At 35.2% G+C, this 27,527-nt stretch overlaps 1 protein-coding gene across 6 annotated transcripts in view; it reads left to right on the top strand.

Moving 5' to 3' along the window:
- FMN1 (formin 1) overlaps positions 1-26,373 on the top strand; it is a 175,196-nt gene extending 148,823 nt beyond the window's left edge. For all 6 annotated transcript variants that reach the window (XM_071427034.1, XM_071427035.1, XM_071427032.1 and 3 more), the window contains 4 exons: positions 5,359-5,410; positions 8,507-8,656; positions 17,514-17,598; positions 18,645-26,373. In XM_071427034.1, coding sequence (XP_071283135.1) covers positions 5,359-5,410; positions 8,507-8,656; positions 17,514-17,598; positions 18,645-18,689 — 332 coding nt within the window. In that variant the 3' untranslated portion in view covers positions 18,690-26,373. The remainder of the gene's footprint in view (positions 1-5,358; positions 5,411-8,506; positions 8,657-17,513; positions 17,599-18,644) is intronic.
- The last annotated feature ends 1,154 nt before the right edge of the window (positions 26,374-27,527 follow it).

Genomic DNA, 27,527 nt, shown 5'->3' with positions numbered 1-27,527 from the left:
TTGTCCCACTCTGCCCCCTCAGTGATAGGTGGGCAAGAATTGGAAGGGGTCACAACCTGGTTAGCTCACTCAAACTCAGCATTCCATGCATTTAATGTCATGCTCAGCAATGAAGAAGGAGAGGAAAGGATTTTGGGAGAGGTAGTATTGCTCCAAAAGCGGTGAGGCATCACTCTGCCCTTGCATCACTTCTGTTTTTTCTTCCCCTTTTCTTCATATATTGAACTGTGTTTATCTTGACCCATAAGTTTTTCTCATTTTTGCTCTCCCTATTGTCTTCTCTATCTGACTGAGAGGGAAGGGGGAAAAGTGAGTGAGTGGTTGTGGGATGCATAGCTACTGGCCACAGTTAATCCATGATGATTCTAAAATAGCAGCCCTTGGGAAGAGGTTTAGATTGTTTGTAGTAGTTCTTTGCAGCTCAGAGAAATGCCATGTGCTAGCAAGTGCATCCCTACGAAAATTTTCTTTTCCATGATACTACTTTTAGGTCAATATGGTTTGAGTCAAGAATTTCCTAAAAGTTAAATCTGTTCAAAAATTTTCAGTGTTAACAGATATATTGAAATCAAAACCAAAGAAGGCTTATTTCATCCCACTCTAATCCTGCTGGTCATAGTACTACCATAGTGCAGTGTGCTAGTAGTTTGAACACATCAAGAATTTTGTTCAGAAACAGAAAACTGTATAAATGCAGCGCTTTTGATGATCCTCTGTAGTCATTTTGCCCGCCTAGGGCACCTTTGAGATTTTTCTTCCACCCTCCAAAATCCCTGATTAAACAGGGTTATTAAACAATTTCTCTTGCATGACAGTTGTACTTGAGGGTAGAAATAGATCTACTACACTTCTAGCCTGGGAGCCTTCTGGGTTCAACTTCTGATACCCAAGTATATCACCAGTGATAATATCTAAGAGATTTGGATCTCTGTTTTCAAATGGTGATAATGCTTTCAAAGCATGGTTCATGCTTTACAAAGACCAAGAAAATAAGGTCAATTGTCACTTGTTCTCCTAACTTGATAATGTCCTAGAATGTGACTTTCCTCAGCTTGGGGAAAGATAACCTCTTGGGGGGTATACTTTTCTTCATCTGCCATTAAATCATGGGTTAGTATGTTTCTAGGATGGGGTTCATGTTTTGGCTACATTTCAACATGCCTACCTAAGAGGTTTTAGTTTTGACTAATGAGGAAGGTGGGTTCCCGTGAGACTAGAAATGTCATAATAACCTTTTGTCACTGTTTTAACAGTCTCTGTCCAGGCTTTTATAAAGCTCCAAGAGGAATGTCAGTAGGGATTTTGTTTTGGTTCATTGGTTGGTTTTGTTGTTTACTTTTAAGGTTGAGTTTTGGTTGGGGTTTTTTTTTGTCTATGTCTTATAGATTCTGTCTTAATCTTAACTGTGATTGATTGGAAGACATGCGTCAGAAAAGACATATCTCCCTCCTCAAGGGAAAAAAAAAATCAAATACCTTGTTTTAGGGTGGTGTTTTTCCTATGCAGAAAACACTATAATTTACAAAGCTGTCTCCTAAAGTTCTTGAAGCATATGTTCTTGAAGCATATATTTTTGAATCACAGAAATTCAGCCTTGGAATATAAAATTAAGAGTTCTGATATCTCCACCCTAATGGGTAGTTGTTACAGTTTTCTTGTAATTGTGGACATTTTCACTGCTCCAAAATGCTTTAAAAATTTGTAAAACTTTATGCATCAGATCTTTCAATTATGAAAGTAGAAAAATACTGAAAAACAAAAGAAAAGCTGTAATGTATCCAGCTAAATCAATACACTTGAGTGAGTTATCATTCTTAAGTGCATTCTATATTTAAGGTCTGAGAGAAATACCAGAAAATTTGTTTAGTCAGACTCAATGACTGGACTTTTTCACTAGAGGGGCAGAAGTAACTGAGAGATGTTTGTGTAGTTGTGGCTACCCATTTTTCTTTGTCTTTCTTTGTCTTTCCCTGCACTTTTCTTAGTGCATCATCATTCTCTGGTTGCCTCTGTTAGTTACTGACCTTCTCAATTTTCGTCTGTGCCAGAATTTGTATCCAGTATTTTCTTTCCTTTGCTCTTTAGAGATCTGTTTCATAGTAGCCTGATGCATGAAGAGGTATTGGCTCTGTTGTATCTGGAGCTGCTGTGCATACATTAGACCTGTTAAAAAAAATATTTTCTGGTAATTTCTCATTTTCAGTATAGTGTTTCATGTACTCTTCCATCCTCAAAGAGTAGAATATTTAGAAAGAATATATTGGAGAATTTTTTTACCATTTCACTCTAATACTACTTCACTTTTTAAGCTGTTAGAGGATCATGAATCTTCAAGTTGACATCTCCATTTCAGTAAAAGGAAGTCATCACAAATACGTGATTCATAAGGCAAATTCATTAGATCATCCATCTCATGTATTCAAAGATATCTGAAGGCCCAAATTTTATTTTAGTCCTTTTCTCCCTATTTAATATTGGAGTGCATTTGCTGTGGAGCTTCCTGTTTAATTTCCTCCTAATGGAAATTAGTTTACAAGCACCAAAACCTACCTGCAAACCAAAACAATCCTCATTAAATGGGGAATACTGAGGAAATTTGCTTCAAAAACATCCTAATCAAAAAGCTCATGCCAGTAGACACCGTATTGCAGTGTTCACTGCAGTCAGGTTTTCTCTGATACAAGAGTGATATCAGGTGTCCATTTCAAACAAAATGTGGTGCATATAGTGGACTATAGGACACTTGCCACAGCAGGTTTGGAAGTTAAAAAGTTTCTAAAAGCTTGAGCAAAGAATGAGCAGGTTCTTGAAGAAGAATCCATTGAGGCTTACATTACAATGCCATTCAATGCAGAAAACATTTTGTACGAGCTACAGAATCTCAGAGGCAGAGAGTTCACTTAGGGAAGTGTGTTTGTCCTGGTCCGTAATTCTAACTGAGCACCTGTTTCAGTGCCTGCCAGGGACAGGATAATTAGGCTGGATGAATCCCTGTGCCAGTCTGATATGGCTGCTAATATAGTCTTAACTTGATGAAACTGAAATCAAACACGTGGTCTAAGGGTGGAAAGATTACATCATTCCACTTCTTCAAAAAGCAAATCCTGTGCAAGCAAATATGGTGTTGCTAGAGAAATAAAAAAAAAAAAATTAAGTTCTTTCACTTATGTAATTCATATGAATTGTCTTCAGTAACTCCACAAATTAGACAAGGATTGATATCTTGACTATGGGGCTTTGAAGGCTCTCCTGAGGAAATTACATTGTTTCATAGAAACCTATACTGACAGCATTGATTGTGCTAGTCATTGCAGGTTCTGGGGGGGGAGAAAAAGAGCAGGATATTTCAGATTTTGAGTGGAAAATTAGCTAGAAATTTTATCGACAATAAGAGAATTGGTCTAGTTTCTTGTCTTACACATTATAAAACTTGTTATATGGAGTCGTTCATTTATTTTTTTAACAAGTCTCAACATCTAAATTTCAAATAAATGCTTTTAAACAATTCCTGGGTGGACATGTTTACAGTTAAAAATACAGAAAATACTGTTTGCCCTATAATACAGCTATTTTCTTCCTTCCTGTTTCGCCTTTTATTGGTACACAAACACTGTTATATTAATGTAGGCTCTGTGTGTTTCTTCCTAAAAGTCACACTTATTTTCTACTTTGTATAAAAAATTAAAACTTCTTTCCACTATCTTTCCTTATCCTGTTCTTGCAAGATTAAAACCAGTAAATCCAGTCTTGCCACCTAACTATAAATGCATAAACATGTTGTCCTTGTTAGTTATTGTGTTTCATGTGTAGGGACCTGAAGATACTGTTTCTGTTGTAGCTGGGAATGTAGCTATGTTGGGAAATTTGCCATACTTAATCTTCCATCTCTTCGAAAACCAAAAAGAAATTATTAGTGTAATAATGAATTGTACAATTTTATACATAGTTCAGCTTGTGTAACTAATTTTATATCATTATGAATCAGTAGAATTCCAACCTGTGTTTTCTGCTTTTAATGGTATAAAATTGAAATAATGAATTAAGTGTATTGGGTTAGCTTCAGGCAAATTTTTGCGACCCTGAGGTGAATGGGATAAATCAGAGCTGCCCTATATATTTCACTTGCAGCTGTCTTGCCACTAAGATTTGAGATGGAGAACCTAATCATATAGAATTAATTGCTTTCCCTGCAAAGGGCACACAACATTGTTTCTGGCTATTGGCCACATTGAAATAATAGGAATAAATATCTCCAACACACTTACCCAAGGCAGGTAAATGTATGAGTTGAGGTTAACTTGTTTTGTTAACAGCAAACGTGCTGAAGCAATCAAGTTTTATTTTCCTTTTAAACTATCATAGTACAAACCTCTTTGTTAGTAGCTTTATAATGAAATGGAGTTGTTCAGGACCAGTTTCTCAATGGCCTTGTCTGTAAACTCAAGTTTGTAACTGTATTTCAACCAGGCACTCCTGTGGACTGAGATGCAAAAAGATAACGTTCTTTATTTTTGTATAAAAAATGTCTGAATTCTGTTTATATTAACATTACCACTTACAGGATTATTTTAATATGGAGTAGGAATGACTTTTCAACAGTAGCATTATTTTATATAGGTGGTATTCTGCTGGAGCTGAAGTTGCTCTTCTGTATTAAGAAGACTTGATCAACAAAAACTAGTGGTTTTGCTTTGAGTATCCAGGTCAGGAAACATTTCCAGTAGTAGAGAATGTGTATCTTTTGAAAATCAAATCCTTTTAAGTAGTTCATGTGAGCATTCTGTAATAGAGGGCTCAGATTCACTAACCATATTTCAAATTCTTGGCTGATTTTTCCAAAAAAACCATGTACATGCCATACATTTAAAACCTACTACATGTGTTTTCACTTTCCAGCTTCCAGAACAAAATGTGATAGCTCTAAGGAGCAGTTGGTGCTAACTATGTTTGGTACCTGTTCAATTGCAGTTGAACTTCCAGTCATTTATGCTGCAGAAACACATTTAAATTTATAAGTTCTGACCTGCAACAATAAAGAAACAAACACGAAATATTTTCTTTTTAAAAAATCTGAAAGTGAAGTTTAATTATTTACATTTTATTCAAATTATGCCTAATAGTATATATTATTATATGGATTTTAAATTACTTTCCAAATCCAATACACTTTATTGGTACAGAAGAAACATTCATTGTATACAAGAAATATGTAAAAATTGAAAATTAGCAAGTGTTTCCTACTTTTTTTATACTTAGTATACAAACTGTGCAGTTTTGTAAAGAAGAAATATTTAATCTGTGGGGTTTCTAAAACAGTAAGACAGTAATTTATACCTTTAAAATGTTTCTCATTGGCAGCTAAAGAAGAACGGAAAAAAGAAGAGAACAGTTTGGAAAATGCTCAAAAATGGTAAGATTTTTGCTAGTGTTCTTTAACAGTTTATTTTGATCAAAGATATTATTGAACTTAGGAATTACATTCAATAGCAAAAAGGATCTGCATTTCATAGAAGTAATATGTTTCCTGAACAACTCTTACATAATCTTCCAGGAAAAACTTCATTTGTGTTTTTATCCAAACAGTGTACTGTGTTTGAGGTTTTAATAATTATCAGCATTGAACTGAATGAGGCTTTTATAGAAAAGATAAATAACTGATTAACTACTTTATAACATAAAAATATATTTCATCATCACTGGACATTATGAGCACTTAGAATACAGCACTCGGTCGCCTAAGAAGCCATTGAAATCCCAGTGTTTTTATTGCTTGAATATTTGTGCCTCACTTAGGCCAAAGGAGTCAAAGTATAGAAAAAGTGAGATTGATTTATAGATTGATAGTAAAATATTCAATAAGTTAATGTTACTAATACATTGTGTTTACCAAATTGTAGTTTTGTGACAGTGAAACATCCATCTTAGCTATGGACCTGCTAGAAATAAACTGGGATAAAATAATTTTTCACTTCCTATCAATATTTTTTCTTCCTGGTCACTGAAGGCAGACCTGTGGTAATTTGGATTTTAATTGTACTTTTCACAGACCATACACACTCCACCCGAGACACCTCAGTTAGTTTTCCTAGGCTCTCAGGAAGAGGGAGATAAGGGGCACTTCCCAAATGCAGTTCAAGTCTTAGGTGAGCTGCTCCCATCTGCTTGCAGAAGTTACCTAAATATTGGCTGAACAACTGGCTGATGGCAGCTGGGACTTTACCTCCTCATTTCAAGTCTCTGACTGGCTCTACTTAGCTGCAAACCTAACTTCCTTGGCACAAAGCTCCTTCCTATCCTACCTGCTTTGTAGCCTTTCTAGAGTAGAATAGACTCTCCAGGGTGTGGAGCTGCACCCAGTTTGCAGCTGACTTAAAGAATTAGTTGTCCAACACAGAGTTTGGGGTTTTTAATTGCCAACTGAATATTCAGTATTTTAAATTACTACTTTAGAAAGGCAGAAAGTAGCCCAGGAAGCCAGATTAAGGTGGGCAAAAGCAAAGGAGTGCTAATGGGGCTCATGAAGAAAGGAAGAGAGGATGCAAAGTGTCAGGATGAAGGCAGAGAAAGATGGTGCAGGATTTCAGGACCCCGCCTCTGTATGCTCCAGCAGGGATGGTGAAGGGCTCTGTTAGGTAGAAGAATGCACAATGTACCTGGGGCTGCTGTTACATGAAGCAAAGCTGAGAAGAGTCTCTGTTCTTGCTGCTCTTGGTGAAGCTATCCCCGTGAAAGTGCTGTGAACAGCTGAGGAGCATTTGGCCCAAGTGAACGTAATGCACATGACATTGCCCAGTACCATAAATGGTTTTAACCACGTAATTATGACTAAGGTATTTTATTATTTTTAGAGTTTGAAAACAAAAACGTTTTGCACAGATATTTAAAGCGGTATTTGGTTTATTTGTTTGTTTGTTTATTTTTCTGTTTCTCCTCCTAGTGTCACTGCAAGACCCATTAACTCTGAGTGTTATGTATGGCCCTATATACACATATTTCTTTCTGATTGTTTAAATATGGAACATCAGTTAATTTGAAATATAGTTAAATGTTTCATGCAAAACCTAGCAAGAATGTAAAAGGTTAAGGTTATCATATATGAGGATTTTAAAAAACTATTATTTTAATAGCTTACCTTGAACAGTATGGGATATTGCACAGCATAGTTTCTATCGTTAATGTGTCAAAAAAAATCCCAGAGCATATTGGCTCATGTGGATAAAATCCAAGGTTCTTTGTGAAGTAGCTCGAGCATATATTGCTTTATTTTGGATAATATCTGTAGTTTTTGATGAATACTTTATATTCTTCAAACTAAGCTAAAGAGCTTTAATTTCAAACTAAGTCAAAAAATCTTGAGCCTAACCTTGTATTTCTGTATGAAAACATGCAATGTGGACTCTGCAAATGCAAATATAAATGAAGAAAGATGCCAAAGCTGCATCCATTGTTCATGTAACAAGTTGAATGGCTGGAGACTCCTTACAGGTCTTCAAAATTATTTATTTTATTTTCAAAATTTACACATCCGGTGTTTAGATTAAGAACCTATTTGCAACTCTAAAGAAGAATATAGCTTTCTTATGATTAAATAAAATGATTATTCCAGGAAATATTACTTATTTTAAAATATGTTGTTACCATTGCTTTTAAATTATAGCATTATTTTTAACAAATATCACCAAATGTTTCAGGATTGCTGCATCTACTTTGCAGAGAAAAGGGATTCAACTTTAACAAAAGTGAACATACTTTTATTTATATAAGTACCTAGTTATGAGAGTTGTTCCATTTTAGGTATACAAAGCAATGTCATAAAGTTAAAAATGCACAATCAGTTAAAATGCTCTTGGAGCTACTGTCTGTAATAAAAGAATACTTTGAAAATGTCCAGCTGTATAGCAATTCAGTAACAGCCACACTATAAAATCTTTTTAAAAGCATTCTAATACTGGCAATGTATTTTTGTAAAATTAATTGTTTATTGACACATGTGAAAGGAGATTATTTTCAGTAAAACTTTTGCAGAATTACTATTGGCACTGTCTTTGGCTTGGTTGTTGCTACTCCCAATTCTCCCTAAATACTAGAAGACTATCTTCAGTCACACTTAGAGATTTTTTTCCTGACTTGGTGTGTGGCTCTTCCAGAGTCCTTCAGTAAAGTTAAATGGGAGAATAGGATCTTCATGGAGGGCAGCAGAATAAAATAAATAAATATATTACAGCATTCCCTGTAAGGCAAGAAGTTAAGCTTTTCTCATTATAATTGAACACCCATGATTTGCCAGTGTGACATCTCTGTGGTGGCTTGTGCATCTGTAAGTTACCCTCCTAGAAAAGAGGTGGGTGTTGGAAGGTTAGTTATACTTAGCAAGAATTGCTGCTGTGATTTCCAAGGCTAAAGAGAAGTTATGGTAATTGCCAGCCTTGACTACTGAATCAGAGAAACTGTTTCCCCAGTGGGCTTATGTGTTGACTGGTTTCTTTTCTTTCCCCCTGCCTTGCAGCTTTGAAGAAACAGTGGGATACTTTGGGATAAAGCCAAAGCCTGGTGAGAAGGAGATCACACCAAACTACGTTTTCACAGTGTGGTACGAATTCTGCAGTGACTTCAAGACCATTTGGAAACGAGAGAGCAAAAGCATTTCCAAGGAACGGTAAGGTTCTAATAAAGTCATTAATACCATTTTAGATGTCTGGGAAACTGCTGCTTCTCAAACCCAACAAATTATACTCCTATATTTCACAGGCGTCATTGTTTACTTTCAGATCTAATGGACATCAAGGAAAGATTATTCCCTCAGGGTGCGTAGGAAAATTCACCAAAGGCATGCTGTCCCCACAAAAAGATAAACACATATAATCTGATAAATTACACTTTTGTAACCCCTTCCAATTACTAGCTAGTAAAATGAAAGGAGAGCTGTGCTAATTTATAACAGATTGCTTCTCTGTGCATTTTCATGTTGAACTAGCCTAAATGAGGCGATATTGCTGTCGCAGACAGTACAGACAAATAAAAGTGAATGCTTTTCCAGTTAATATACTGCACTTGCATCAAAGAGAAGCCCCAGAGATTCAGGCCACACTTAGCATAGTGTCGAAGCCCCACACTGAATTTACAGCACTACTTCTGAGTTTTGGTGTCCTGCTGAGGACATCAAACTGCTTGCCGCTAGATCTCACAACAGTCTCCTGATTTTATTAGTTAGAGTAAAAGAACCCAAAAACCTAAAACCTTCAATTATTTTCTTGGTTTTCTTAAAGAAACTTTAAGTCTTTTACACAAAAAAAAGCAATTCTACTACAAGCTCATCACGCTCAGCATGTTACAATTCATTTGAAAAGACCTAGAGTGGTAATGTAGTCATTCTTTGGAAAAGAATGGAGCAATTACTTTCAGCATGAAATTTAAATCCAGGTGCTTGTACCAAATTGACAAAGAGGTAGATTAAAATGTCTTTAAGAGAGCAAGCAAAAGTAGAACACTCATTTACACTTATATTTTCCATTTTGCTTCAAATCAGTGGCGCTTTCAGTTCCTATAAAGTAGATTTTTTGAAGGACTAGATGTAGAAGTTACAAATTCTTCATTTATCAACCTTATCAGCATTGCTTTATAGATTTTACAGTTTTAAAACATGTGAAAGTTGTAGCTTTTTGTATCATCTATTGATTGATTTTGGAAGCTGACAAATGCAAACATTTACAAATAATCTTTTCTTTCTTTGTATCTAAATCAATATGCAAATTTGGTTTACATGTTAAAAACTGTATAAAATAAAAAGTCCCAAGCATGTTGCTATGGTCATGATAGAGATCATCTCAGGGATATATTTTCTGCTGAATCATGACTTATTTTTGTTCCAAAAGCAGTTAGGAGGAAGAGAAGTTAACTGCCCGAGAAAAAAAAAATCCAGACCATGCAGACCTTTCTTTTTTATGCAATTAGCACCTTGCTAATGGTACACAATTGCTATAAATGATCAAATTAGAAACCAAATTTATAAGAAAATTTAGCAATGATTTATTAGATCGTTAACAAAATAGAATTTCGAGAAAAACCACCACAGCCAAGGCAGCGTCAACCCTGCGTATCCAACCGACAAAGTGTCAGCGTGCTCCATGCAGCGAGCTTACATACAGTTTATTCTGCCTGAGGCAGAAATGACCGGATGTTCCTTTGTGTCCCTTCACATGTAGAACTGGGGCCATACACGTGCAGGAATAGACAGAAGTGAGTCCAGATGTCTAGATGGTTGTCTGAACGCTTCGGAAGAGCCTGCCTTCACATATAGCAGGGTGGCACCCAGTGCTTGAGTGTGGTAGATGCAATCTTCCCAGGTGCAGGTCCTCGTGAGTGGCCCTGACATTCCAGGGAAGTCAGCAATCATGGTGGGAAGGTTTCATTCATACGTTAACCGGCTTGATATTATCTACACGTGGTCTGGGAACTAATTGAATAAAAATAAGGCTCTGCTCCCAGCCGGGTGGTCAAAGACACAGCTTGGATTCTACAATATTTTATACATAAATAGCATGAATTATCTCTATCATATGCCACACAATGATCCTTTCAAATAAGTCGATTTGAAGTGGCTTATGTTTTAACAGTACATAGCTTCTTAACTATCTTAATACAATAATCACAAAATCTTTGTAAGTAGACTGCTATATTGTGTGCTTTCATACTCAGGTGAGGTGACAATTTCTTGTGGTTTAATAGCTGTATCAGTCAAATCTACAAATAAAAACACAGAACAAATATATCACCAGTTCCTCTGACAGATGCCTTATTCCTGTTCCAGGTACAGCAATACAGTAGAATGCAGAGCAGCAGTTACTGTAATACTTCTAGGTGCTGACACTTTCTGGGTCATATAGACTGTTCTTCAAAGCTCACTTCAAATTATTTTTCAAAGTTTCATTAGTCTCAAAAGCACAGTTCATTGCCCTTTACATTCAAACTTGGGTGATTCATCAAGATGATGAGCTGTTAAAATGAGGAGCCTTGTGTAAATAGTCAATTAGAATGACATAAGAGCTATTTTCATCATTATAAATTGTTCTGTAGTGTGCTACTGAAAAGAAAGACATAGTGAAATCAGTAGATTAGAATGGTGGAAAAGCTTTTTACATCACCTGAAAATGTCTTGTAAAGTCTTAATCATTTAAGGGTCCTGTTTAACAAAGTATGAAACTAACAATTGATGAACTGCTGTCCAAAAAAGTTTGAAAGCAAGGGAAGAATCATTGTACACACTGGTAACTAAAAACCTTAGAATGACAGGAATGGACAGCTGTCTTCCTTTACTAGCTAATTAATTGGATGCACTATTTGTTGTGCATTTTTAAAGATTGCAATTCAATTTAAAAAAAGGAAAGAGAACATTTTTGTCATGAACCCTTATTTTGTTTTGAAGGAAGTTTTAAAGAGGAAGAAACATCATTGTAAGTCAGTAATTGCAAATGTAAGTTCTGAAACTGAGGCATTGATATCATTATGTGAACACCTAATGATAGGTGAATGATAGTTCACCTATCCACCTATTCAAATTTCCTATTCCACCTTTCAAATTTCAGGAGCTGAAGAAACCCAATATAAAATGCGTAGGAATTAGCTAATTATTTACATTTACATAGGAACGTTAATAGTGGATTGTAATTTGTCTTTCAAGAAATATGACACATAAAAATTTGATGATAATGTACAGAATGATCATTAATAAAAGGAATAATTAAAAATTTATTAGGTTAAACTTAATACTAGAAAAAATAGTTCAAAAGATCTATGATTCCAAAATTAAAATTTTATATCCCAAACTTACTACATTGCATTGTATAACAGACATCTTTAAAATCTTTGAGTTTCAGGAAAAAAGCGTGCTGTCTTTAACTAAATGACAGTCTCAGCTGCAAAGAGCCTGTTTTGTCTAAAGCTGCTTGGCTGCCAAATGTAACACAACTGTAGGAATCTAATGAGATTTCAATGACACTTTTTCCTAAAGTAGAGGAAACACTTCAACTGAGCTGCCCTGCATTTAACCTCACCATGAAAATAAATTAGCTGCCTGCAAAATATAACTGAGTCATTGTGTCTTTCCTGGACAAAATTTGCACATAATTTGGGAATGCGAGATGGAGTTACAGATTAAAAAAAAAAAAAAAAAGATGATATGATATGATATGATATGATATGATATGATATGATATGATATGATATGATATCTAAATGACTATAGGGATAAAATGAAAACTATTTTCCAAACCATATGTCTGATAGGAATAAGATGACAGTTTACTTTCCCTTCAATACCAGAATTCAAGTACAATGAAATAAAATTTACTTTGACGATCACATCATCTGTGACAAACAGCTGAATGTAAGTGCACCTAATGTTGGAAACTTTTTTTTGGTGCTGTTTTGAATCAAAATTCAGTTGTTGACAGTTTTATAATTTACAACGTGTATGCATTCAGGTACATCAACTGCTTTTATGCTTTTTTCTGTGTATGAAATTTTGAGATGATAGCTGAATTGAAGACTAAAAAGTTGCAGTTTTTGGCAATAAAGCACTTAGAGCAAGGTGGATTGCAGATATTTCCACTGTCACCTCCTTTTCTTAAAGTACTAATTTTATTTGCAGTGAGCATGTCTATGAATTCAGAACCAAAACAAATACATATATATAACAACTTAAATCCATTATACATATTAAATTATATTTTAAGAGGATGTCCTAGACAAGTCTGAAATAAGGAAAAAGTATAAATACAGAAGAAATACTAGTAGTTTGCAGTGAGTTTCATCACAAACTGTGATTATGTTTTGCAAAATAAATGTGACAAAGATTACAATAATATGTTTATGCCTGTTACCCTTCAAATATGAAATAATTAAAATAGGAAAGAATTGTTGCTTTTAATTTAACTCAACTCACTGCTGACTCTTGCAAGGATAAGATTGCTACAATGGTTACTGTACTGGATGAAGTAATCTCTTTCAGATTGAATCTGCATACAAATAGGCCAGAATTCAGAAATCAAAAACAGAACCAAAATTTGTCTCAATAGCTGGAGAAGACACGATCACTATTTAATGAACAGAATTATATATTTCATCTTGAAAACAGAAACACTTTGTCACAAGATGTCACAGATGGTAAAAGCTTGCATTGCTTCTAAATGGTAGCAATGCAAAATTATATTAGCAAAATCTATGAAGGACTTGCACATTAAGAGAGTTCCCAGCTGCAAAAGCATTCTGGTGATTATCACTAGGCTTTAGCTGTCTTTATATACTCCTAAATATTTGCCAGTGGCCATCTCAGATGAACTGAAGTATATTTTTGTTCTTTAGCCCTTGTCTTCCTATTGGTTTTTCTTACGCATCAACTTTCCTAAAAGAAAAAAAAAATTTATTCCTTGTTGCTACAGAGATGAAATTTTTCACTTACTTTGTAGATAACTTTGTATACAAACCACTGTCAGTACATCCAGAAAAAAAAGAAACATATCAAACATATTGGCAATTTGAGGTTTAATGACAAAATCCACTGACAACATACATTTTACTGTATTTTACTAATTTAGTTAGTGAACATTTAGTTTAAATGCAATCTAAAGATTTGATCAGCAATAGCCAAGTTCTTTCCAGAAGATTTAGGCCTGAAGGCTTGATGGGAAGTTGTATTGTACAGCACAGTAATAGAAGTGGCTACGTTTAAACGTCATAATCTGGTATAAGGCTTCTAATTTTAAAGCTAGTTAAGTACTCTGTAAAACCATCTGCCAGGCCAGGTACTACACAAACACCTGTCTTCTAAAATTTTGATACTGAAATCTAACCTGTTTTATTTCATGGGCTAGCAGTTTTCAGGAAATGGAGCTGTGACTTGAGTTTAGTTTATGAGCTGCATACAGAAATAGGACTGAGAGTAGAAAGGCATTTAACACATGAAAGGAATGTGAGCTGTGGGGATTTCTCACTGTCCTAAGGGAAGTCACTGTTCAGCTGTGTTAAGGGTCTGGACTGGATATGCAGCTTGGCTCTAGATTGAGTAGTTGATGTTGACTGTGCTACCTCCTCTTGTTCATTTCCGCCCATATCTGAAATTTTGTTTGCACAACTTTTCCTTATGCCAAAGCAGTTTTATGGGAGAATTTTAAAGTTCTAGTCATGGGAAGCTCAGGTGACACAGAACTGTCATTCCAAGTTATTTCCTAACCCACAGCTATCCACATAACCCACCAGCTGCATGAAAGGAGCTGTAGAAGCGAAAAGAATGGATTTTCCAGATTATTGAGAAGCTGAGAGAAAATCAGATAATTTGGTCTCTGTTGTTGCACAATAACAGAGCCAGAACATGAGTATGTGAGCAGCAATTGCTTCATTTACAAGGGATTCTGGTTTTCCTAACTGGGAAACTTCATAAGATGGAGTGTGCCAGTCCATGCTGCCTTCTGTTTGACTTGAGTGGAAACCAGAGGTGAAAATGATAATCAGTTTATCTACTTAGTCCCTGGCTTGGTAGTATCTTTTCCTGTAAGGAAAAGAACGTATTTTCTTGAGCTTACAGAGGAAACTTCTTTATAATAAACACAGCCTTATGTTTAGATCAGGTTTCTGCATCCCTAGGTACAGAATGAAAATAATTTTGAATAAAAATAATGTCTTTATTTTTCACTAATAACTTCTAATTTGAGGCTTGGCTTTCATCCAGTTTACAGAGGAAGACACCACTTGCCACATAGAGTCAGGGAAAAGCCAATTACATTCCCATAGATTATAGTAAGGATACATATGCAGTATTGGAGTCATGGTTCTCATATTTAAAAATACATAGTTTTTTTAATTGTTCAATTCAATATTTTTCCATATTATGTGCTAATGTGCAGTATCACTCAGTTTGACACCATATCTTCTTTATTAATTAAGGTGCATTGATTTCTTTTGATCACAGTTGAAGGAGAATAACTTTTCTTTTGAACACATCCACGTTGCAGCTCATCAGATTTGAAGGCTTGAGTGACCTGCATTCCATAATGTTTTGGCCTCATGACTGCTTGCTCAGTTAGCCACAGGCCAGCTTGGAGGGGACCACAGTGGCTCACCTGGTCCAGCCTCCCTGCTCAAGCAGGGCCATCCTGGAGCACATGGCACAGCATTGCATCCAGACAGTTCTTGAGTATCTCCAGTGAGGGAGACTCCACAGCCTCTCTGGGCAACCTGTTCCAGTGCTCAGTCACCCTTGTCTTGTGTTGTGGTTCAGCTACTCTGTCATCCCTTCTGGTCTCTTTGTCCTTACCAGTGCTCTCTGTCCAAAACTGTCCTTGTCACTGTGAGCTGTAGATTGTGGCCCTCCATTTCAGGGCTTGATTCTGTTTCAGCACCCTCATTGTAAAAACCTTCTTCCTTATACCTAATCTAAATTGGCTTTTTAATTTAAAACTATATACCCCTTTTCCTTTTGCAATAGGCCCCGCCGAAAGTTTGGCCCCATCTTTCATTCTATTCTTAAACATCACTATTTCCTAGAAATGGTGAAAATATGCCCTGTAATACAGAGCTAGGTCTGTATCAGTGGCAGGCATAATCTTCTCTTTTTAAATCTGAAAGTTTGTAATCCCTATAATTCTACCTTTGGGTGGAAGTGTGGACTCAAGACATTTGAAAACTATTTGAAAACACTTCTAGAACCAAGGAGAATGTGATCAGATAGAAAATGTTCTCAAAATAGGGAAGAGTTTAGAAGCTGATCACTTGGTGTGATTCTGATGAGAAGAAAACCATCTTGAAATTCATCATCATCTTTGCATAAATGTTGTAGCTGTGAGGAATAGCATGCTGTCCAGTGGGTGCAGTCATCCTGCATTAAGAAGTGAACTGTGCAGATTAACAAAAATAAAGGGATGGAATGGTGTGTTGTCACATAGTTGTTTACATGTAGAAACAGGGAACGGTAATTAAGTTCTAAAAATACACCAGCTGTGTTTAAAAAATGTACAGAATAATAATTTATAATCATATAATAAATAGTAAGTTTAGTTGAAAGTAGTGTAACTGTTTTCTCCTCTTCTTAAGCACTCAAAAGTGAGACAACACCAGGAACTATCCTGTACATGCTTCTAAAATACGTTGAGAAGAAATTTTTTGTTTCCAACACTGATAACATTTCCAACATTGATAAAGACAGTAATGGATGTATGAATGTGTTCTGTGTTTTAAAAAGAATACAGCTTGCTGCTATTGTTACAACAAGGAAGTACACATCAGTAATTGCAGCTATAATCCACTTTTCTTTTTGCTTTTCTTCCAAAATTCCTCAAAAATTGAGTGTGTCAAAAGTGGTTTGAACTGGACGTGGTATTTTAAATACTTTTTGACTGGGCATAGCAATTATTTCTGCCAGTGGAAAAAGTTAAATAGGAGAAGAAAGTAGAATTTTTCAGTTTGAGAGTGCCAAGAATTGTGTTGCTTCTAGTAAAAGACTTGACTTGGTGTACATTACTGAAAATTGCTTTACTGAGTTCTCCTTGCTTGTAAAAATTCACTCCCAACCTCCCTCTTTTTGCATTTTGCATATAGAATTTAAAGTAGTTGAATGTACCATCGGTATTATAGAGGCACTTAGCACTGGGCAGATCCTCTATTAGGAGTGCCAAGAATTTTATTTCCTTTTTATCACTGTTTAGCACATAATTTCCTATGCACTTTCCAGTCTGTACAAGGAGAATCAAGTCCCTTTTTCTTTAATTCTCTGTTTCTCCTCTTCCTCCTGATTAAACTTCTCATTGGTTCTTCTCGTTAAATCCCCACAGAAGGAAAGGTTCTGTATGCAAGACCCTGAGAGTAAAAGGCAAGAAGCAGAGGAATCAGATGTGTTCTTCTTTTCCCTTATCTCTACAGTACTTTTGGCAGTCTAGTCTGTTGCTGTACACAAGACAGCTTTAACTACCCTGAGATAAGAACCTCTTGTACCTCCTATTGCCACATCAGTGAGGCTGGTCAGTCAGTTCCATCTAAAGCAACACAGAAAACATTAACAAAAAACTGGCAGATGCTTTCATTTCAAGGTTTTCAGAGGAAATGTAATGTATAGCCTGGCAAATGGCCTGCTAAAATAGCATATTCTGTGTGTACAACAGATTAAGCCAGCTAGCTCTTTTTTTTTTCAGAGGAGGATCTTTTTGCCTTGATAGCACAGCTTTTTTGGTGGGAAAGATACTCCATAAAACCCAGATCCTGCAAGAACAGAGAAATCATTTTTCCAATGACATTTTCAAGGGGCAATAGAGACAGGCTGTCCTTTTGCTTTTGATTTTTTCCATTTGAAAATGTACTTTGATCTACTTTTGGTAGTTTATTAAGTGCGTTTAAATAGAAGTAGTGGTTTGTTGGGCTAATGTGCCCAAAGAAAAGTTACTGGTGAGGCTTCTTACAAAGTATATATCAAGCAGAGCCAGAATACCTTTCATTTCATCAAATCTAATGACTCCTTTTCTCTGTTTCAGAATTAAAGTGGCTCAGCAATCAGTGAGCAAGTTAACTGCAGAGAAGAAAGTTGAAACGAAGAAAATCAATCCTACAGCTAGCCTGGTATGATGTGGTTTTCAGTATGACATTCCAAAGGGGTTTTGTGACACCGTTCTTGTCATTCAAAATGATGGCTGGTTTCTGCTGTTGTTGGAGAGCGAAGTATTTTTAGTTTGAATGCAGCAGAGTGATTTTCTTCACAAGGAGAAATGTTAAAGCTTATGCCCTTTGGTAGTCAACAGCTATGTTTAACATTTAGTTCAATTGTGCCTAAGCATGGCTCTGCTATTTTAGATAACAAAAAGAGCTGCTTTTGTGCTTTCTTCGTCCCTTCCACTGTAGTCTCTTGTATTTTCTTCCATGCTTCGAAGTGCAGAAGCTCACTAGATATATTTGTCCAATGGCTGGAGTGTCTGGTTTTTTCAAAACCTTAAAAATCTTGTTTTCTCTGTGGAATAGTGGTAGAAGGGATTAAATCCCCATTTATTCTTTATTGTACACCAGTGTTTTTGATACAACACAGTAAGAGATCTGCTAATTTGCATTGTATATAATTCCTTTTTTTATCTGTGTGCAAGGCACATGTGTTAGACAAGCATTTCTCAAACTCTAGAAGGCAAGAGAAGGGAAGGAAATGTACATGAAGGAATCAGGGTATTATTTCCATTCCCAGCAGAGCCTCTGCTGCAGATCAGGCAGCAGAGATATGAATGACTGCACTTGCCTGGAAAGAGGTCATTAAGCAAGATCATCTAGCTAATGCTAAATTAGAGCCCTTATGTCAGCAGAAGCCATTCCAGACATGAGAAGGTATTAGAGTCACATGAATTTGTAATGTATCTTGTTTTCTCTAGCTGCAGTGGTCATCACAGATGTGTATTTTTAAAGGTACACAGTATTTGATAAGTATGTAGTGAAAGCAAACTCAGTAAGTAATGTGTTTTGAAGTTTTAAACCTTCTTTGAGTGCTCCAAGCATTTTTTAAATAAAGAAAACTGAAACTGTGACTTACTTCTTCATCTTCTAAACCAAATGCTCATGGGAACTTGAGAGGAGATGGAAAATTATAGACAAGAATTAAAATAAAACTCTTTTTTTTTCTTTAACAGAAAGAAAGACTACGTCAGAAGGAAGCCAGTGTGACTGCCAACTGAAGGAAGATGAATGAAAACAGTGCAGTGATTTCATACATTGCCTGATGCTTTACTACACCAATGGCCCAGGAAGCACCTTATGTTAGATACTGAATTCTGCTTTGCTGATCTGTCCCAAGACAATCCATTAAAGACTTTTGAGTTCCTTCAGAGGGGTTTGTATGTTCAGTGGAGGGAATTCTAAGAAGGTCTTTACGTGGGAAGTCAAATTTTTTTTCTGTAACTGTTCCTTACATTGCTTAAAATGCATCTTGTTGTCAATGGTTTATTAAAATAGTCTGTGTATAATGTATTTATTTGGATGCTGAGTTAAGTAATGACTAACAACCTGTAGGTTATTTACAGGGCTTTATGTACATGAGAGCAGATATGCCATTCAGTTCACAAAGGTCTATTGCAGCATACTTTTTGTTACTTCAGCAGTAACTGAGGTAAGATTGACTGATTCTAAATAATTTTACACTGTCTAACTATTGGATGCATCTTTCTAAAACTGATTAAATGTAAGCATAGATTCATGCTGTATTTTACTATGAATATTTTTATAGAAGCTTCAGCTCATGCCATTCATTGAAATGGGAGTAATATTTTGCACATAGAAAGGAATATTCAAATTCTTTAGTTTTGTGATTGATGACATAACAGATTTATTATTTTTATGGTTTTAATCTAACATTTCCTAAATTTTGAGCTTCGAAAGAAAAAATTATAAAATGTATATTTTTATTTCAGTATATATTGCAAATAACAATTCCATAAAGTGATGAGTTTATAGGTCATTATTCATTAAGATACAATAATATCTCTCCATGAAGTTAGGCATTTGCCATTAAACATTTGACTTTTAATTCCATTGAAAGCTTTCTTTTTAACAGCATTAACTCACTCTAAAATACATTATGCAGCCTGCTCTTGTCCCTCTGTATTTGTATGAAGAATGTGTTAAGCATACCTACATATTTATATATATATATATATATATGGTTTTTATATTTGTGTGTGTATATATATATATATATATATATATACACACGCATAATATAATAAGTAAAATTCAGAAAGAATTAACAGGGTCTTGCTGTCCTCCTGTAACATTACAACCATTGCCATAAAGTGGCAGAGCCTAAAAATAACCCTACTGAATATCCACCATTACTTGAAGATTTTTACTACATTTTAAGGATTTGGATTCTTAGGAGGAGAAATCTGGAAGCAGAAGTTAATTTAAGGTAAAAGAGAAAAGTGATTCTGCTTGCTGTCTACAAGAGAGAAAATGAGTTTATGATAGTGGTGTATGAAGTTGATTACAAAGAGAAATTAGCTGAAGCAGAGAGGTGCAAAAAGCTAGTAGGGGAAAAGCATTAGTCCTTTGCTTTGAAACTGGAAAGAATATCCATGAGACAGACATCAGTTATCATACGGCAAATTCCATAGAGACTGAGATTAAACCTAGGCAAAGTCCCCCCTAGCAGTGTACATTTATATTAAGAAAAATAGCAGTTTTGGAGACACATTCATAAATTAACTTAGGATTCAGTGCAGATTTCTTAAATTAGTGTCTCTCTCATTCCTGCATAAATGAAAACAAAAGACTCAAGAGTCTCTTGTATGTTTGGGAGTTTAGACCTGCTGCAGATATACTCAAGATATGTAAGCATAATTCTTATGAAAGCAGTCAATAACATGCCAGCAAAAATAATCTGATTTGTATTTTGACTAGTCCCATTGCAGAGAAAAAGAAAATTCCAAAGATTTAAGTTTCCTGTCTTCCACTAACTAGGTGAAGTACATTTCTTTTCAACTCTATTAGTGATAAATAAGAGGAGCAATAATGCCTATAAAAGCCAAAGAACAATAGCAAGCAAGGCAATTCTGATGAGTATTTAAGCAAACAGTGTTTATTTTTTATATAGTTTTCTATCTATCATGAAGATAGTGTATATTGCCATTTGACCTGACTGAGAGTTTTTTCAATGAAATGAATTTCTTGAAGTATTATTCAGCAAGAGCAGCACTGTTTGTGAAAATGGATGGTATTAATAATTCCCATTAAAAGTATATTGTGGAAAAAAAGGTTTTAACTTATTGAAATATTCTCTTTCAAAATTTCTAAATGTGAATTTTCATTTTTCGGTTCAAATTTACTTCATTTTGAAATGTTGAAAAATGTATATAAAAAGGGATTAAAATTAAAATTATTCATTTGAAGCATTGAACACTTGATCAGACTTATAATTCTTTTATCAAATTAGCAATTTGCCAAGGTTTTGAGAATTAATGCTATTTTTTAGAAGATTCAAAAACTTATATAGCACAGGGACCTTGTCTTTTCCTGATTTTCAGTTGTATTGATTTTCCTCTCAAGTCTAAGTTTCTGATTCCAGTTTAACCCATGACTTAAATCCTCTACTGCTAATTGAACTATTTTTAAATGAAAAGAAGAACTCACCTAGATTATTTGATTCATTGTCTTAATCAAGACTATAAGACTTCTGGATGGCATTCATCAGGTAAATATCACACTTTCTCCCCCAGTGATACCCACAAGTGTCTTCAGGCAGTGATTGAAGCCACAGTAGCTGGCTTTAACTAAAACTGTGTATTAGAGAGGAGATATTTCTACAGATATGTCTACATAAGCTGTTTATTTCTGAAATATTTAGACACTTCAGGCATAACAAATGTGCATCAACCACCACTCTTCTTTGGGGTCACCAAATGTCACCAAACATTATGTTTTAAGCTTTAGTTTGATGCCTCACTTTACCTTGAGCTTCCTAGTTTGGGGAGAATAAAAGGACAGAAGGAGAAAAGAAGGAAACTACAAAGATGGAATGGAACAGAAGTCTGTGGCACATGTCTACATTGCTGTCAGGAAGTAAAAGAGTGGACTCAGTTAAGCCAAGCAGCAATAGCTAGACAGTTACAATTTTCTGGTCTATTTAACTTAAAATACCTCAACACTTCACAGAAGTCACTTCTGTGACTGCAAAGTAGATGTGGCTTAAGAGGGGGAATTTTCTGTTGTGTTTTGGTTTCATTTCTTCTGTTACTGCCAAGCTTCTCAGACTCTAAAGCACAGGATTATTAAAACCCATGTTACTCATTAGGTGCTTATTACCCACAATGACAATATACAGTACTAATTTCTAAATCAAATTATTAGGAAGAATTCAGTGTAGAATGAGTAGATAATAATCTGCAAAGTGCTCTTTACATTATTTACAACATTACCACTTGTTGATTTTAAAATGGAAGATCTTTTAGTGTCTTTGAGGTCTAAAAAATCTTTTTTTCATTAGGTTTTTACCAAACTATGAGAACTACCCAGGTGTTTTGCCATCATTAACCCCTGCAATTGTTTTGCCTTGTGTTTTATCATAGGGTTGTAAATATATATATTGAATATTAAAGTTTTATATTAAACTTAGAATTTTTTTGCATCAAAACAGAAACTATGAACTTCAGTTTCTGTATATAAATATTTCTATTTCAAATTATTAATACTTAATATTTGTTGGATGCATCTTACAGCATTAAGGTAGAAAATTTATATGCTCTGAAATTCAACACTGTTTTGGAGATTCCCAGGCTAGGTCTGAGAAAACTGGCATTTTGGATTGCACAGTGAGAAATCCCAGAATCCTAGAAACCCTAGTTCCTTAGTAGTCAAAGGTTTGAGCATCTGCAATAGACTTTACCTTGGGTACAGTTAACATGGTGCCAGATTTAGATAACTGTCTCTACTTTTAGATATGGCCTGCTAATATCATTACTAGATATTTCCACTGCTAAATAGGGTTTAAACCATAAGAATTTTATGCAACTGTTTTAGAGATCTAAAGTTCAGAAGTTGTGCAAGCAAAATTGGTAGACCTCATCAAAAATACTTGGCTTTGCAAGTTGTTTTTTTTTTCAAAATGCCTGCAAGACCTTTTCTTGTTTGTTTTTATAAACAATTATCTCAATTTAAAAGTATTCCTAACAACGTTACAAACATTTTTTTTCCACTTGTTGAAAATGAGGTATACCTAAACAGTATCTTAGGAAATTTTGCAAGCTTCAACTGTATTTAAATTTTTATTTGATACATCATAGAATGCAAGCTTTTAAATTAGGACCTGTTAGTAAAATTTAGGCACTGGATATAAAAGATTATATATTGTAAGAACCAATGAAGTAAAAATGCTGAACTGATAAATAGCTTAGAGACAGAGTGCTCCACCTTCCTGGGAGGACATTATCAAGTGACATAAGCTTTTCCCTAATGTAGAACAGCATTGCATTTCCTGTGATCTCGTTCTGCCAGGTGTCATCTCAGACTAAACTAAAGGTTGCAGCTTTTTTTTTTCATTAGCTGTTTCTGGTTAATTTCATTTCATACTTTTTCACCTCAATTTGACCTTCAATAAGCTAATATTGAGTAAATAAAAAGCCTTTTTATACAGGCTGATAGTGCTTATATATGCATGCAGGTTTACTTATGTATGTATTCCTCTGGCCCACATGGTAAAAAATATCCATAGGGAACACTATGGGGTCATGGGATTGGATAAAATCTTTTAGAATCCTGTTAGGGAAACTGTACTGAACTGTCCCAGTATGGGACATGATTTCTTTTCTGTGGTATGATCTGCCTACAAAGGTTTTGGAGGCCTGGGAGCTTTTGGAGGATGGAGAAAGCTGTTGCAGGGCATCTTTGCTTTATCCATCAGTTTCCAACAGTTTGTTTCTCAGGAATTACACTGCAGAATTCCCTGAGCATAGATTGCCTGGGGGACTCCTGGAAGGGAGACTGGAAAATAATGTCAATGGTTGATTTTCAAAAGGGAAAGAGATCATACCTATATTTCCAGATTAAGGTAAAAGCTAGAAAACTCTTCCAAAATAGCAAAAGTTTTGTAGAGTTGTATGTATCCGCTCATTAGGTTCTACAGATTTCAGAAATGCTGCATTCATGTATGTGAACATCATCCTGTGCCTATATACTGATCATATGATTATTTGAAATGAACAAAATCACTTATATTGTCTTACTCTTGTGCTTTGACCAGTAGAATATTGACTACAAAAGCTCTTGAAAGAGCAATCCATCATCAGAGTCCTGACAGACAGCTGTGTTTCAGGTTTCCCAGTGTTGTCTTGGCAGGAACATTGATATTTTCCTAGAGGTAAGATGAGTTTAGCTGCCATGACATCTGCCTTCTCAGCCTCTCTTAATCATAAGCTAGTACTTGAATCATAGGGCCAAGTGATGGGGCCAAATTCTGTCATCACTGATGACTGCAGTCTTCATTGCAATTAGAAGTTAACTGTAGCACAAAATAGTACTAAGGATGGTAGGATGTTTTTGTGATTGACATTGAACCATAATGTATTTGGTCAGCTCAAAGACCTGAAGAGTACTGACAGGCTGAGATTTGTGTACTATATTGGTCCTGATGAATGGCATCATTATAGAAGTTCAAGTGACTGTAGAAAGAGGACCTGTTACATCTGTTCACTGGTTGATAATTTTCTTTAATTTTTTTAATCTTCCTCAAGATGATTTTTCAATCTCTGAACTATGCATTTGAGTACTTTATATAGTACATTTTCTCTCTGACTTGTCCCAGAGGGGCCAAGCTTGTAGTTTAGTATTTTACTGTCTCATTTGGCATGTTGTAAATACAATCCATTGTTGTTGAATAAATCCTGAGCAGCTATCCACAAACAGTATGTTATAGAAACTGCAGAAACTGGGTAGCAATCTAAGATTATGGCACTGCTTCCTACAGTTTGGAGCATCACTTGTCAGCATATTAACATAGATGCTGTATAGCACCTGATACTTCTTAGGTGTAAAGTAGTTTTAGGGGTGTATTGCCAATAGCAGCTAATCACTATAAACTGGAAAAAAGCCGTGTTCTTATTCTTATAGTTTTGGTTTTTTTTCCTCTCGATTAGGATGATTTTTTGTGGTGTGGGTATCTTCTAGATTTTATATGGGAGCATACCATTTTGTAATTAATCAAAGCAGAACAAGCTCACAGTTCTATTCTAGACTTTTTTCATATCTGACAGGAAGGTGAATAAATAAAACTGATTTCATTCCAGATAAAAATAATACTTTTTTCTCGTTCTATTAATTTTTATAGTTTGTGTTACAGTCCAGTGTGTTTTAGAAGGGCTGTAAAGAGTGAAAACATTGCAGTGCCATTGAAACAACAATATTAACCTCACTATATCTTCCTTGTGGATTTTCTTTTGAACTCAAGTGTTTGCTTGGGTTCGTTTGGGCTTTGTTTAATTAAAAGATTATGTTATATCAGACAATCAAGCCAGCTTTGCTTGGATAAGTTTCTAAGGCGGCCTGAGTGCTACTGTGGTCAAGTGAAATAATCTGTGTGTATGCTCATCAGGCATGTAGCCTGAACAACACACTTTCATCTCCATATAGCTCAGAAAAGGGAGAGACTTGAGAGGGAAATTGAACAGATTTTTTGGGGCCAAGTTCAGAAAAGCTATGTCAAATGAAATGTGCTTGTCATATTGCATTGGTTTTGAAACCAGTGATACCTGTTGCAAAGGAAGACTCATGCTCCTTGTCAGATAAGGGACTGGATAAGGACTTTGCACAGAGTTGATAAAAGCAGTTTCTTGTAGGTGCTTTCAGCAAAGCTGTGAGTGCCCAGATGATGACTGACTGTATGTTCCCCAGGAATAACAGAGCTATATACTTTAAGAAACACAGATATATAGTGACACTATTTTTGGTGGAGGGTATATCAGCCTCAAGAACAAAAGCTGCCCCTGCCAGTGTACTTAGCTACTGCTCACTGTACTAAAAGCTTTGCCACATTTGGAAGCTACAGGAAGCAAAAATGGAGAAATAATATGATATGAAAAATCAAGACCTGACCACTGGAAAGTGTTTTCAGTAGGATTATAGTATGATTTTCAACCTCCATTTAGCTATTTGGGTTCTTTTTCCTTTCCAATCATTCGGAGTTAAATATTTGCACTGTTGAACATTATTATTTTTGGTATGCTTCCCTCTCTTCCCTCCATATGATACAAAATCATCAAAAGAGAGGCCTCTTTGGCTGCTTAACTTCTCTTTGAAGATGTAGCAAAATGGTAAAATCTCTTGCAATGCTGATAGTGTTCTATGTGTACCTAGCAAGTTTCACAGACATAACAGCATTTAGGCCTCTGATGTCCATGTGGGATTTGCTTTAATAAAATCAGAGCTTTGCTTGAATGTTTGCAAATACAGTCAGCAATTATATATTTGCTGTCCTTTGAATTGAAATCAACTTTGCATTTATCATCCTACGATATGTAAAGCAAAAATAATGGAATATTAATGTGGTTTAGCTTTTTTTGGTTTTCAGAATTAAACTCCTTGGAATAGTTCCTGACTAAATATGTTGCAAAGGTCTTAAAATAATAAGTTAAATAGATTCAGGTGCTTTTTCCCTGCTCCATGTTGTAATTGTGTGTGTGTGTGTGTGTGTGTGTGTGTGTGTGTGTGTGTGTGTGTGTGTTTCTACTGTGTATCTGAAAATATAATTTTCTCAAAAACCAACATGTGCTATGAATGACTTTGTAAAAGTTATTGTAGTGGGATGGAGTATTTATTTTTAAACTAAATTCTTAAGGAGACACTGACTGTAAATAAAAGACTATATTTTCCTCCTCAGTATTTTTGATAATTTTTTCAATTGTCTTTTCTGTATGCAAAATGTGTTATTGGGATACTGTAAGTTTCTCTGTTTGAAAAATTCTGTCTAAATAACTTCTTTTATTTACAACACTTTACTGATACAGTTAATATCCCAGGTTCAGTGTGCTTGTTAAAAAAGACATTATTTCTCAGATCTGCAAAGAATTTGAATATCTACCTTTCTGAAGTCAATGTCTTGAAGGTATTTTTGGGGGGGGTGAATCTGAAACAATTTGTACACATCTGAAGATGAAGATTTCCTTTAGTTCTCATCCCACTTTTGGCAACTCTTCACATTTCCAGATGCATAATATCAAAAAGCTTTTCAGTAACTCAGACCATACTAACTAAAAAATCATAATAAAATAGAATCTCAGTGTTTTCTATCATCCATGTCTCCAAACATTAATATTTGTATTCTGTTTTCTAGGGGAAGAAAAAAACTATGAATTTAATTATAATTTTGTCTAGATTTTACTGTTACTTGTATAACTATATTGATAGTGTAGGAAACCTTACTGTCACTAGTGTATTTTTTTTCCAGCTTTCCTGTAGCCAGAACAGAAAACAATTACAGTTTCAGTAGAAAATTTTGCTGTGATTTCATTCAGCTACTAACCATTTTGGGGACTACAGGAACTGGAAGCATCTTCAGGAGGATGCTCAGCAATTCTTGAAAGACAAATTTATTTTAGGCAGTTTTGAGTGGGATTTTACCTTCACACATCACATAAATTTAAAACCAGAAGACTGCGATTTGGTTTTATATTTTCTGGAAACATTATTAATGTATATGTTTGAAAATCCTTATCCTTAGTCAAGCAGAGGTTGGACTGATCATGTCATGTTTGAAAATCCTTATCCTTAGTCAAGCAGAGGTTGGACTGATCATGTCAAGAGAAATTAAGAGCAAATATATTCTATGACTGACCCTGAAAATCACAACAGGTTAAAAGAGGGAGTGGAGAAACTCAGCAAATCTACAGCAGCATGATCAATGGATTTTGGGTTGAAAAATCTGCATTTTTCATCATAGTTTGACTGGAAAAGACAAGTATCTAAGGATTTCAGCTACATAGGTGAATTGAAGATATATTGCCCAAAAACAATCACCAAGGTGCAGATATTAA

The sequence above is a fragment of the Agelaius tricolor genome, unplaced genomic scaffold, assembly GCF_023055355.1.
Source record: "Agelaius tricolor isolate 1412-34295 unplaced genomic scaffold, bAgeTri1.0.p SCAF_5, whole genome shotgun sequence".
In the NCBI taxonomy this organism is placed as follows: domain Eukaryota; kingdom Metazoa; phylum Chordata; class Aves; order Passeriformes; family Icteridae; genus Agelaius; species Agelaius tricolor.
Note: the sequence above shows the minus strand (reverse complement) of the source record. Positions and strands in the feature narration are given on the sequence as shown.